Here is a 13309-nt window from a genome sequence, read left to right as displayed (position 1 = left end):
AGGAGAGAGTCAGGTTGGAGGTCCTGGGGGTGAGGGAGAGAGGGGCATTGTGGGTGAGATGCTGTTTGAACAATGAGTGCCAGACAGTGACTTGTGTCTTGTGTTGTCCCCTCCCCATAGGAAGCACTATAAGACGTAGCGACTGACTATATGTGTCCCCATAGGAAGCACTATAAAAGGGTCCTGGCCAGCACCATCACCATCCAGAAGAACTACAGGGCTCACTTCTGGAGACGCTTGTTCCTGCGTCTCCGCGCCGCAGCTGTCCTCCTGCAGAAGCACCAACGTGGTCGGCTGGCAAGAGGCCTCTATCGACAGCTCTCTGAGGAGAAAAGGAGGAGGGAGGAGGAGGAGGAGAGGAGGAGGAGGGAGGAGGAGGAGGAGGAGAGGAGGAGGAGGGAGGAGGAGAGCAGGAGGCTGGAAGAGGAGATGAGACGAGAGCAGGAGGAACGGAGGAGGAGAGAGGAAGAGGAGGAGGAGTGGCGGAGGAGAGAGGAAGAGGAGGAGAGACAGAGGGTGTTAGAGCTGGAGGAGTTGAGGAGGAAGGAGGAGAGACTGAGACTACAACAGGAGCAGGAAGCACTGAGTAGAAAAGAGGAGGAGCTTAGCAACGAACAGGAAGAGAAGAAAAACACTACAGCTAACAACAGGTACACCAACATCCACTGGCACTGTACTGTCAGCCATCAGCCAACCAACATACACTGGTACTGTACTGTCAGCCATCAGCCAACCAACATACACTGGTACTGTACTGTCAGCCATCAGCCGACCAACATACACTGGTACTGTACTGTCAGCCATCAGCCGACCAACATACACTGGTACTGTACTGTCAGCCATCAGCCGACCAACATACACTGGTACTGTACTGTCAGCCATCAGCCGACCAACATACACTGGTACTGTACTGTCAGCCATCAGCCAACCAACATACACTGGTACTGTACTGTCAGCCATCAGCCAACCAACATACACTGGTACTGTACTGTCAGCCATCAGCCAACCAACATACACTGGTACTGTACTGTCAGCCATCAGCCAACCAACATACACTGGTACTGTACTGTCAGCCATCAGCCATCAGCCAACCTACATAGACTGGTACTGTACTGTCAGCCATCAGCCAACCAACATACACTGGTACTGTACTGTCAGCCATCAGCCATGCTACATACACTGGTACTGTACTGTCAGCCAACAACACATTGCTTTGTCTTCAATACTCTCTTGAATCTCCCCCATCTAATCGTGGTCTTTCTCTTCTTCTCTCCCTTTAGGAACTCCCTGAGGATGGATTCTCCTGCTCCCCATAAGGAGGTGTCCCTGCACCCCCACACCTCCGAGGAGGAGTCCCGTCAGATGGAGGAGATCCTTCGGCTGGAGAAGGAGATTGAGAGGCTGCAGCGCCAGAAGGAGGACGGGGTGTCCATGTTAGGGGACGGCCTGGGAGGGAGCAGGGAGGAACTCCGACAGAGGAGAGACGCGGAGATCTACCGGCTGGAGAAGGAGGCGTCTCGCGTGGCCACGGAGTTCCTGGAGCTCCTGGACTTTGGGGGTCTGGAACAGAGTCTGTCCAGCGAGGAGAACCTCCACGACCCCTCCGAGAGCACCGCTCCCCTGGCCCCGGCCGAGGAAGAGGAGGTGGACGAGGGCTTCCATGCTAAAGAGGAGTGTCCCGGTAGTGGTATTCCCCTTCCTGACTTCCCTCTCCCTGCGGAGATCCCTCTGGACCAGGAGCTGTTCTCCTCCCTCCCTCCTCCTCCTCCTGCCTTCGCCGAGGGTCTAGTAGCACATGCCCTGGCCCTCTCGCAGACCCCGTGTTGCCCCCCTGTTTACTACCCCCTCACCTCCTATGGATCTAGTGTCCCTACACACCACCCTGCTTCTCCACCTCCTATCCCTGCCCTCACTACCGGAGGAGGTAAAGCTTTGTGCCACCAACCCACCAGGAGAACAGAGGTGGCTCCAGACACCTACAGAGTACCCAGAAGATTGGAGGTTATACCTAACAGACCCTGCGCCAGGGTAGACGTTATGCCCACCACAGTCCCCGAGGCTGTGCCGGTGAGAAGAGCAGACGTGGTTCCCTCTAGGGTAGACGTTATGCCCGCTGTGCCCGTCCAAGGAGCCAGGGAGGCCAGGGAGGAGATCTCCTTCAGCATCCTACCAGACACGGAGTCAGACTGTGACCAGGAGGAGTTTGAGGAGGTGCAGGGGAGTACAGGCTCGGGAGACGGAGCCAGTATCACGGACGGACATGCTACTGATGAGGACGTGTTGAGGAAATCATCCTGTACTCAGAACAGCCTGGACTCCTTCAGAGGCAGCTCAGACTCTGTGAGTAGCATGTTTACATACCTGTACTGCATTTATATACCTGTACTGCATTTATATACCTGTACTACAGTACAACATACTGTACTGCGTTTATATGTTAGTCATTTAGCATACGCTCTTTTCCAGATTGAAACAGATTGATACGCTGAAACAGATTGATATGCTGAAACAGATTGATATGCTGAAACAGATTGATATGCTGAAACAGATTGATACGCTGAAACAGATTGATACGCTGAAACAGATTGATACGCTGAAACAGATTGATACGCTGAAACAGATTGATACGCTGAAACAGATTGATATGCTGAAACAGATTGAAACAGATTGATATGCTGAAACAGATTGATATGCTGAAACAGATTGATATGCTGAAACAGATTGATACGCTGAAACAGATTGATAACCTGAAACAGATTGATACGCTGAAACAGATCGATACGCTGAAACAGATTGAAACAGATTGATACGCTGAAACAGATTGATACGCTGAAACAGATTGAAACAGATTGATACGCTGAAACAGATTGATACGCTGAAAAAGATTGAAACAGATTGATATGCTGAAACAGATTGATACGCTGAAACAGATTGATACGCTGAAACGCTGAAACAGATTGATACGCTGAAACAGATTGATACGCTGAAACAGATTGATACGCTGAAACAGATTGATACGCTGAAACAGATTGATACGCTGAAACAGATTGATACGCTGAAACAGATTGATACGCTGAAACAGATTGAAACGCTGAAACAGATTGATACGCTGAAACAGATTGATATGCTGAAACAGATTGATATGCTGAAACAGATTGATATGCTGAAACAGATTGAAACAGATTGATACGCTGAAACAGATTGATATGCTGAAACAGATTGATATGCTGAAACAGATTGATACGCTGAAACAGATTGAAACAGATTGATACGCTGAAACAGATTGATACGCTGAAACAGATTGATACGCTGAAACAGATTGATACGCTGAAACAGATTGATATGCTGAAACAGATTGAAACAGATTGATATGCGGAAACAGATTGATATGCGGAAACAGATTGATATGCTGAAACAGATTGTTATGCTGAAACAGATTGAAACAGATTGATACGCTGAAACAGATTGATATGCTGAAACAGATTGAAACAGATTGATACGCTGAAACAGATTGATACGCTGAAACAGATTGATATGCTGAAACAGATTGATATGCTGAAACAGATTGAAACAGATTGATATGCGGAAACAGATTGAAACAGATTGATATGCTGAAACAGATTGATATGCTGAAACAGATTGATATGCGGAAACAGATTGATATGCTGAAACAGATTGAAACAGATTGATATGCTGAAGCAGATTGATATGCTGAAACAGATTGATATGCTGAAACAGATTGATATGCTGAAACAGATTGATATGCTGAAACAGATTGATATGCTGAAACAGATTGATATACGGAAACAGATTGATATGCTGAAACAGATTGATACGCTGAAGCAGATTGATACGCTGAAACAGATTGATATGCTGAAACAGATTGAAACAGATTGATATACTGAAACAGATTGAAACAGATTGATATGCTGAAACAGATTGATACGCTGAAACAGATTGATACGCTGAAACAGATTGATACGCTGAAACAGATTGATACGCTGAAACAGATTGATACGCTGAAACAGATTGATACGCTGAAACAGATTGATACGCTGAAACAGATTGATACGCTGAAACAGATTGATACGCTGAAACGGATTGATACGCTGAAACGGATTGATACGCTGAAACGGATTGATACGCGGAAACGGATTGATATGCGGAAACAGATTGATATGCGGAAACAGATTGATATGCGGAAACAGATTGATATGCGGAAACAGATCGATATGCGGAAACAGATTGATATGCTGAAACAGATTGATATGCTGAAACAGATTGATATGCTGAAACAGATTGATATGCTGAAACAGATTGATATGCTGAAACAGATTGATATGCTGAAACAGATTGATATGCTGAAACAGATCGATATGCTGAAGCAGATTGAAACAGATTGATACGCTGAAACAGATTGATATGCTGAAACAGATTGATATGCTGAAACAGATTGATATGCTGAAACAGATTGATATGCTGAAACAGATTGATATGCTGAAACAGATTGATATGCTGAAACAGATCGATATGCTGAAGCAGATCGATATGCTGAAGCAGATTGATATGCTGAAACAGATTGATATGCTGAAACAGATTGATATGCTGAAACAGATTGATATGCTGAAATAGATCGATATGCTGAAACAGATCGATACGCTGAAACAGATCGATACGCTGAAACAGATTGATACGCTGAAACAGATTGATACGCTGAAACAGATTGATACGCTGAAACAGATCGATACGCTGAAGCAGATTGAAACAGATTGATACGCTGAAACAGATTGATACGCTGAAACAGATTGATACGCTGAAACAGATTGATACGCTGAAACAGATTGATACGCTGAAACAGATTGATACGCTGAAACAGATTGATACGCTGAAACAGATTGATACGCTGAAACAGATTGATACGCTGAAACAGATTGAAACAGATTGATACGCTGAAACAGATTGATACGCTGAAACAGATTGATACGCTGAAACAGATTGATACGCTGAAACAGATTGAAACAGATTGATACGCTGAAACAGATTGATACGCTGAAACAGATTGATACGCTGAAACAGATTGATACGCTGAAACAGATTGATACGCTGAAACAGATTGATACGCTGAAACAGATTGATATGCTGAAACAGATCGACAAACTGAAAGTGTTAAAAGAGCGTTTTCCTTTAGCTTTTTATCCACTATGAGACGGTGTTACAGTACATGTACATTGAAATGGATTGTCCTAATATTGACCTAGTACTCGTATCGAGCTACCCAGATCCGCTGGACGGAAGTATATCCTTCTACAGCATGTGTTTCACAGATCACATGGCTCCCTGTCATACTGTTCTGGCTTGACAGACTGCAGTTAGAGCTGTTGTGGTGACCGTATTATCGCCACACAGGCAATCATGAGTCATGACCACAGTAAAATTCCACATGACTGTTGAGTCACGTTAATGTCCTTTTCTGCACTCTGGACATGCTTTGGTAGTACCTAACTTGCTAAATACCATCAGGTCCTAATGGCCTGGTACTCAGAGCTCTATTGTCCCTTTATGGGGTCCTAATGGCCTGGTACTCAGGGCTCTATTGTCCCTCCATCAGGTCCTAATGGCCTGGTACTCAGAGCTCTATTGTCCCCGACATCAGGTCCTAATGGCCTGGTACTCAGGGCTCTATTGTCCCCGACATCAGGTCCTAATGGCCTGGTACTCAGGGCTCTATTGTCCCTCCATCAGGTCCTAATGGCCTGGTACTCAGAGCTCTATTGTCCCCGACATCAGGTCCTAATGGCCTGGTACTCAGGGCTCTATTGTCCCTCCATCAGGTCCTAATGGCCTGGTACTCAGGGCTCTATTGTCCCCGACATCAGGTCCTAATGGCCTGGTACTCAGGGCTCTATGGTCCCTCCATCAGGTCCTAATGGACTGGTACTCAGGGCTCTATTGTCCCTCCATCAGGTCCTAATGGCCTGGTACTCAGGGCTCTATTGTCCCTCTATCGGGTCCTAATGGCCTGGTACTCAGGGCTCTATTGTCCCTCCATCGGGTCCTAATGACCTGGTACTCAGAGCTCTATTGTCCCTCCATCAGGTCCTAATGACCTGGTACTCAGTCGTCCTAATGACCTGGTACTCAGTCGTCCTAATGACCTGGTACTCAGTCGTCCTAATGACCTGGTACTCAGTCGTCCTAATGACCTGGTACTCAGTCGTCCTAATGACCTGGTACTCAGTCGTCCTAATGACCTGGTACTCAGTCGAGGTCTCAACTTACTGTTGACAGTTAGAATAAAAGGTAAGTTAGTCTAGCGGTCAGCTACATTTACATATCTAAACTTGTAGCTGTTAGATAGATAACATACAGTATCTAGTCTGATAAATGAACAAGCCTACAGTCTATATCATAGAGAATAGCCAGATAACATACAGTATCTAGTCTGATAAATGAACAAGTCTACAGTCTATATCATAGCCAGATAACATACAGTATCTAGTCTGATAAATGAACTAGCCTACAGTCTATATCATAGAGAATAGCCAGATAACATACAGTATCTAGTCTGATAAATGAACAAGCCTACAGTCTATATCATAGAGAATAGCCAGATAACATACAGTATCTAGTCTGATAAATGAACTAGCCTACAGTCTATATCATAGAGAATAGCCAGATAACATACAGTATCTAGTCTGATAAATGAACAAGTCTACAGTCTATATCATAGCCAGATAACATACAGTATCTAGTCTGATAAATGAACAAGTCTACAGTCTATATCATAGCCAGATAACATACAGTATCTAGTCTGATAAATGAACTAGTCTACAGTCTATATCATGGAGAATAGCTAGATAACATACAGTTGGACAACTCATTCTGTTCTTCTGAAATACATTTTCTTCATATCATAATGTTTCTTTAGACCTGACTGAAATAAATAGTAGATTTATTGTGATGGTGTCCATTAAATTGGTTTATAGATGTTCCAAACAGAAGAAACTAGAATGCTATTTGTCCCTAAACAGAGAGTACACAGTGGCAGAATACCTGACCACTGTGACTGACCCAAACTTAAGGAAAGCTTTGACTATGTACAGACTCAGTGAGCATAGCCTTGCTATTGAGAAAGGCCGCCGTAGGCAGACCTGGCTCTCAAGAGAAGACAGGCTATGTGCAACACTGCCCACAAAATGAGGTGGAAACTGAGCTGCACTTCCTAACCTCCTGCCCAAATGTATAACCATATTAAATCAAATCAAGGGCCCACAAGTCTCAGTCACTCACTTGGCTTCTCACCAGAACCTGTTACTTCTTGAATCTCAGGGTGGCAGAAAAATATCCTCTATGGATCAACAAATATATACATGATACCAATAGTAGATAGACCTTTCAGTCAAATAGACCTTTAGTGGCCTGGACCTAGATCTGTAACAGAACCATTCTATCCTAGCCTGGTCCCAGATCTATAACAGAACCATACTATCCTAGCCTGGTCCCAGATCTATAACAGAACCATACTATCCTAGCCTGGTCCCAGATCTATAACAGAACCATACTATCCTAGCCTGGTCCCAGATCTATAACAGAACCATACTATCCTAGCCTGGTCCCAGATCTATAACAGAACCATACTATCCTAGCCTGGTCCCAGATCTATAACAGAACCATACTATCCTAGCCTGGTCCCAGATCTATAACAGAACCATACTATCCTAGCCTGGTCCCAGATCTATAACAGAACCATACTATCCTAGCCTGGTCCCAGATCTATAACAGAACCATTCTATCCTAGCCTGGTCCAGATCTATAACAGAACCATACTATTCTAGCCTGGTCCTAGATCTATATCAGAACCATACTATTCTAGCCTGGTCCCAGATCTATAACAGAACCATACTATCCTAGCCTGGTCCCAGATCTATAACAGAACCATACTACCCTAGCCTGGTCCCAGATCTATAACAGAACCATACTATCCTAGCCTGGTCCCAGATCTATAACAGAACCATACTATCCTAGCCTGGTCCCAGATCTATAACAGAACCATACTATCCTAGCCTGGTCCCAGATCTATAACAGAACCATTCTATCCTAGCCTGGTCCAGATCTATAACAGAACCATACTATTCTAGCCTGGTCCTAGATCTATATCAGAACCATACTATTCTAGCCTGGTCCCAGATCTATAACAGAACCATACTATCCTAGCCTGGTCCCAGATCTATAACAGAACCATACTACCCTAGCCTGGTCCCAGATCTATAACAGAACCATACTATCCTAGCCTGGTCCCAGATCTATAACAGAACCATACTATCCTAGCCTGGTCCCAGATCTATAACAGAACCATACTATCCTAGCCTGGTCCCGGACCTGTTTGTGCTCTGGCTAGGCGTTAGCTGTGTATTAATATGTCTATGTTTGTGATGTTCAGTTTATAGACAGTGACACAAGCACCGATGGTTACGTGGACACAGACGAGGAGGTGTCCAATGGAAGGGTTCATGTACTGAACGGCTCTGGGCCTCCCTACTTTCACAGCTACCTCTACATGAAGGGTGAGTACATTCACCAATGGCACCCTATTCCCTATATAGCGCACTACTTTTGACCAGGTCCCATAGGGGATAGGGTGCTATTTGGGACAGATGCTAGATAAACCACTGGTCGACAGGCATGTAGATGTTTCAGACACCTGTTATGTTGTAGAGTGTAGTAGTCTAGCAGGCTTCTGTTATGTTGTAGTGGACTAGTGCAGCAGGCTTCTTCTATATTGTAGTGTGCTAGTGTTCTAGTACACAAATTCTTGGTTGGGGAGCGGACCTCTCTCTCTCCCTCTCTCTTTCCCTCTCTCTTCTCTTTCTCTCTCCCTCTCTTTCTCTTCTCTCGCTCTCCCCTTCTCTCTCTCTTTCTCTCTCCCCTCTCTCTCTCCTCTCTTCCCTCTCTCCTCTCTCTCCCCTGCCCTCTCTTATCTCCCCTCTCTCCCCTCTTCTTCTTTTCCTCTCTCTATTCTCTCTCCCCATCTTTCTCTCCCCTCTCTCTCTCTCCCTTTCTTTATTCCTTTCTCCTGCCTCTCTCCCCCTCTTCCTCATATTCTCTCCCCTCTCTCTCTCTCTCTCTCTCTCTCTCTCTATCTCTTCCCTATTTCTCTCTCCCCCTCTCTCTCTCTCTCTCTCTCTATCTCTTCCCTATTTCTCTCTCCCCCTCTCTCTCTTCCTTATTCCTTTCTATCTCCCCCTCTCTCTCTATCTCTCTCTCTCTCTCTCCTCTCTCTCTTCCCTATTTCTCTCTCCTCTCTCTCTCTCTCTCTTTCTCTCTCCCCGTCTCGCTCTCTTTCTCTCCTCTCTCTTCCTCTCTCTCCCTTCTCCCCCCCATCTCTCTCGCTCAATTCAGTTCAATTTAATACACTTTATATTTGCATGGAAAGTTAACATCCAAACTTCCGTTGCCAAAGTTAAACATATAACCAAGTTGGTGGAGGAAGAGAGGTAATGTGACAATCTCTCTCTCTCTCCCAGGTGGACTGATGATCCCGTGGCGACGGAGGTGGTGTGTATTGAAGGATGACACCTTCATGTGGTTCAGGGCTAAGCAGGACAGTCTGAAGAGTGGCTGGCTGTATAAGAAGGGAGGTGGAATGTCCACTCTGTCCAGAAGGAACTGGAAGCAGCGTTGGTTCGTACTGAGAGACGATAAACTCATGTACTTTGAGAGCGACAGTGAAGAGAAGCTGAGGGGGACCATCGACATCCGCGCCGCCAAGTAAGCGCCCGGGATTGCGTCCCAAATGGCACCCTATTCCCCCTGTGTAGTGCACTACTTTTAACCAGGGCCCATAGTTTATCCTGCACCCTATTCCCTACGTAGTGCACTACTTTTGATGCTATAGGCCCTTGTCAAACATAGTGTTCCATTTTGGACAGAGCCCTGGTGTCATTTCTGATGAAATGCAATGTTGGCCTACTGCAGCTAACCTAGTTTCCTATTGCTGATTACAGCTATCTCCGATTCCTACTCCATCTCTAACCTGTGGTGTCCTATCCTGCTGTCCACAGGGACATAGTGGATAACCTGTCTCGTCCTATCCTGCTGTCCACAGGGACATAGTGGATAACCTGTCTCTAACCTGTGGTGTCCTATCCTGCTGTCCACAGGGACATAGTGGATAACCTGTCTCTAACCTGTGGTGTCCTATCCTGTTGTCCACAGGGACATAGTGGATAACCCGTCTCTAACCTGTGGTGTCCTATCCTGTTGTCCACAGGGACATAGTGGATAACCTGTCTCTATCCTGCTGTCCACAGGGACATAGTGGATAACCTGTCTCTATCCTGCTGTCCACAGGGACATAGTGGATAACCTGTCCTATCCTGCTGTCCACAGGGACATAGTGGATAACCATGCTAAGGAGAATTCTCTGAACATCGTGACCGAAGAGAGAACCTACCACATCTACGCAGAGACTCCTGAAGACGCCAGGTATGTCTTACATTTTTCATTTTAGTCATTTAGCAGACGCTCTTATCCAGAGCGACTTACAGTAGTGAATGCATACATTTCATACAATTTCATACATATATTTTTTTTTTCCCCCTGTGCTGGCCCCCCGTGGGAATCGAACCCACAACCCTGGCGTTGCAAACACCATGCTCTACCAACTGAGCCACAGGGAAGGCTACATGTTCAGCTATGCCGGCAGTAATGATTCATGGGTAACGGGCGTCGTATAGAGGGGATATTTAATGAAAACAAAACACTTTGACAAAAGAAACAAAAACGACAGACAACAGTTCTGTCAGGTGACATAGACGAAGCAGAAAACAACTACCCCACGAAAACCAAGTGGGAAAAAGGCTGCCTAAGTATGGCTCCCAATCAGAGACAACGATAGACAGCTGCTGGCCTCTGATTGGAAACCATACCCGGCCAAAACATAGAAACACAGCACATAGAATGCCCACCCACCTATCACACCCTGACCTAATTAAACAGAGAAAAACGTCTCTCTCAGGTCTGGGCGTGACAGCATGACTGTTGAGTCACGGTAATATCTTCTTATCCACTCTGTACATGCCTTAGTAGTAGCCTACTCAGCTCACTAACGACCATCTGGTCCTAACAGCCTGGTACTCAGGGCTCTGTTGTCCCTCCATCAGGTCCTAATGGCCTGGTACTCAGGGCTCTATTGTTCCTCCATCAGGTCCTAATGGCCTGGTACTCAGGGCTCTATTGTCCCCGACATCAGGTCCTAATGGCCTGGTACTCAGGGCTCTATTGTCCCGACATCAGGTCCTAATGGCCTGGTACTCAGGGCTCTATTGTCCCTCCATCAGGTCCTAATGGCCTGGTACTCAGGGCTCAACTGTCCCTCCATCAGGTCCTAATGGCCTGGTACTCAGGGCTCTATTGTCCCCGACATCAGGTCCTAATGGCCTGGTACTCAGGGCTCTATTGTCCCTCCATCAGGTCCTAATGGCCTGGTACTCAGGGCTCTATTGTCCCTCCATCAGGTCCTAACTGCCTGGTACTCAGGGCTCTATTGTTCCTCTAACCACTCTGACATCATTGCAAATGCAGTCGAAAATCACATCAAACCCTGATCATCAAAACAATATTGTGTTTCTAAAACTCAACTCACTGTGATTTGTCAATTTGAAGAAAGTTCAACAGCAGGTTTTAACAGTGTAAAACATGGTAGTTGTGGATGTTGTTTCAAAGCTTAACAACAAAATGGACAGCGCTTTCTAAAGGTGATGATTCATTCAAAACACCCATATGTATATTACAGCTGATGCATAAGCATAGGTCCATATAGGAGCCCATTACTACCCCGGCCAAACCCAGAAAACGCTGGGACAATTGTGCGCCGCTCTATGGGACTCCCATTCACGGCCGGATGTGATACAGCCTGGATTCGAACCAGGAACTGTAGTCAAGCTTCTTCTCCAGACTCTAGCTCTCTTCTCCAGACTCTAGCTCTCTTCTCCAGACTCTAGCTCTCTTCTCCAGACTCTTGCCCTCTTCTCCAGACTCTTGCCCTCTTCTCCAGACTCTTGCCCTCTTCTCCAGACTCTTGCCCTCTTCTCCAGACTCTTGCCCTCTTCTCCAGACTCTTGCCCTCTTCTCCAGACTCTTGCCCTCTTCTCCAGACTCTTGCCCTCTTCTCCAGACTCTTGCCCTCTTCTCCAGACTCTTGCCCTCTTCTCCAGACTCTTGCCCTCTTCTCCAGACTCTAGCCCTCTTCTGTCCAGACTCTAGCCCTCTTCTGTCCAGACTCTAACCCTCTTCTGTCCAGACTCAAGCCCTCTTCTGTCCAGACTCTAGCCCTCTGCTCCAGTAGCTGGTAGATGGGTCTGGCAGTAGCTGGTAGATGGGTCTGTTAGTAGCTGGTAGATGGGTCTGTTAGTAGCTGGTAGATGGGTCTGTTAGTAGCTGGTAGATGGGTCTGGTAGTAGCTGGTAGATGGGTCTGTTAGTAGCTGGTAGATGGGTCTGGCAGTAGCTGGTAGATGGGTCTGTTAGTAGCTGGTAGATGGGTCTGTTAGTAGCTGGTAGATGGGTCTGGTAGTAGCTGGTAGATGGGTATGTTAGTAGCTGCTAGATGGGTCTGTTAGTAGCTGGTAGATGGGTCTGGTAGATGGGTCTGTTAGTAGCTGGGTCTGTTAGTAGCTGGTAGATGGGTCTGGTAGATGGGTCTGTTAGTAGCTGGTAGATGGGTCTGTTAGTAGCTGGTAGATGGGTCTGTTAGTAGCTGGTAGATGGGTCTGGTAGTAGCTGGTAGATGGGTCTGTTAGTAGCTGGTAGATGGGTCTGGTAGTAGCTGGTAGATGGGTCTGTTAGTAGCTGGTGGATGGGTCTGTTAGTAGCTGGTAGATGGGTCTGGTAGTAGCTAGTAGATGGGTCTGTTAGTAGCTGGTAGATGGGTCTGGTAGATGGGTCTGGTAGTAGCTGGTAGCTGGGTCTGTTAGTAGCTGGTAGATGGGTCTGTTAGTAGCCGGTAGATGGGTCTGGTAGTAGCTGATAGATGGGTCTGTTAGTAGCTGGTAGATGGGTCTGGTAGATGGGTCTGTTAGTAGCTGGTAGCTAGGTCTGTTAGTAGCTGGTAGATGGGTCTGTTAGTAGCTGGTAGATGGGTCTGTTAGTAGCTGGTAGATGGGTCTGTTAGTAGCTGGTAGATGGGTCTGTTAGTAGCTGGTAGATGGGTCTGGTAGTAGCTGGTAGATGGGTCTGGTAGTAGCTGGTAGATGGGTCTGTTAGTAGCTGGTAGATGGGTCTGTTAGTAGCTGGTAGATGGGTCTGGTAGA

At 46.3% G+C, this 13309-nt stretch overlaps 1 protein-coding gene across 2 annotated transcripts in view; it reads left to right on the top strand.

Annotated features, from left to right (window-relative positions):
- The window catches only part of LOC115161451 (unconventional myosin-X), a 282041-nt gene that overhangs the window by 223316 nt on the left and 45416 nt on the right, over nt 1-13309 (top strand). The window contains exons 22-26 of one of the 2 annotated variants that reach the window (XM_029712440.1): nt 165-650; nt 1281-2340; nt 8441-8564; nt 9525-9768; nt 10390-10485. In XM_029712440.1, coding sequence (XP_029568300.1) covers nt 165-650; nt 1281-2340; nt 8441-8564; nt 9525-9768; nt 10390-10485 — 2010 coding nt within the window. Of the gene's footprint in view, nt 1-164; nt 651-1280; nt 2341-8440; nt 8565-9524; nt 9769-10350; nt 10486-13309 lie in introns of both variants that reach the window. The other variant, XM_029712439.1, reaches the window with a different exon arrangement.

Source organism: Salmo trutta, chromosome 24 (genome assembly GCF_901001165.1).
Source record: "Salmo trutta chromosome 24, fSalTru1.1, whole genome shotgun sequence".
Lineage (NCBI taxonomy): Eukaryota > Metazoa > Chordata > Actinopteri > Salmoniformes > Salmonidae > Salmo > Salmo trutta.
Note: the sequence above shows the minus strand (reverse complement) of the source record. Positions and strands in the feature narration are given on the sequence as shown.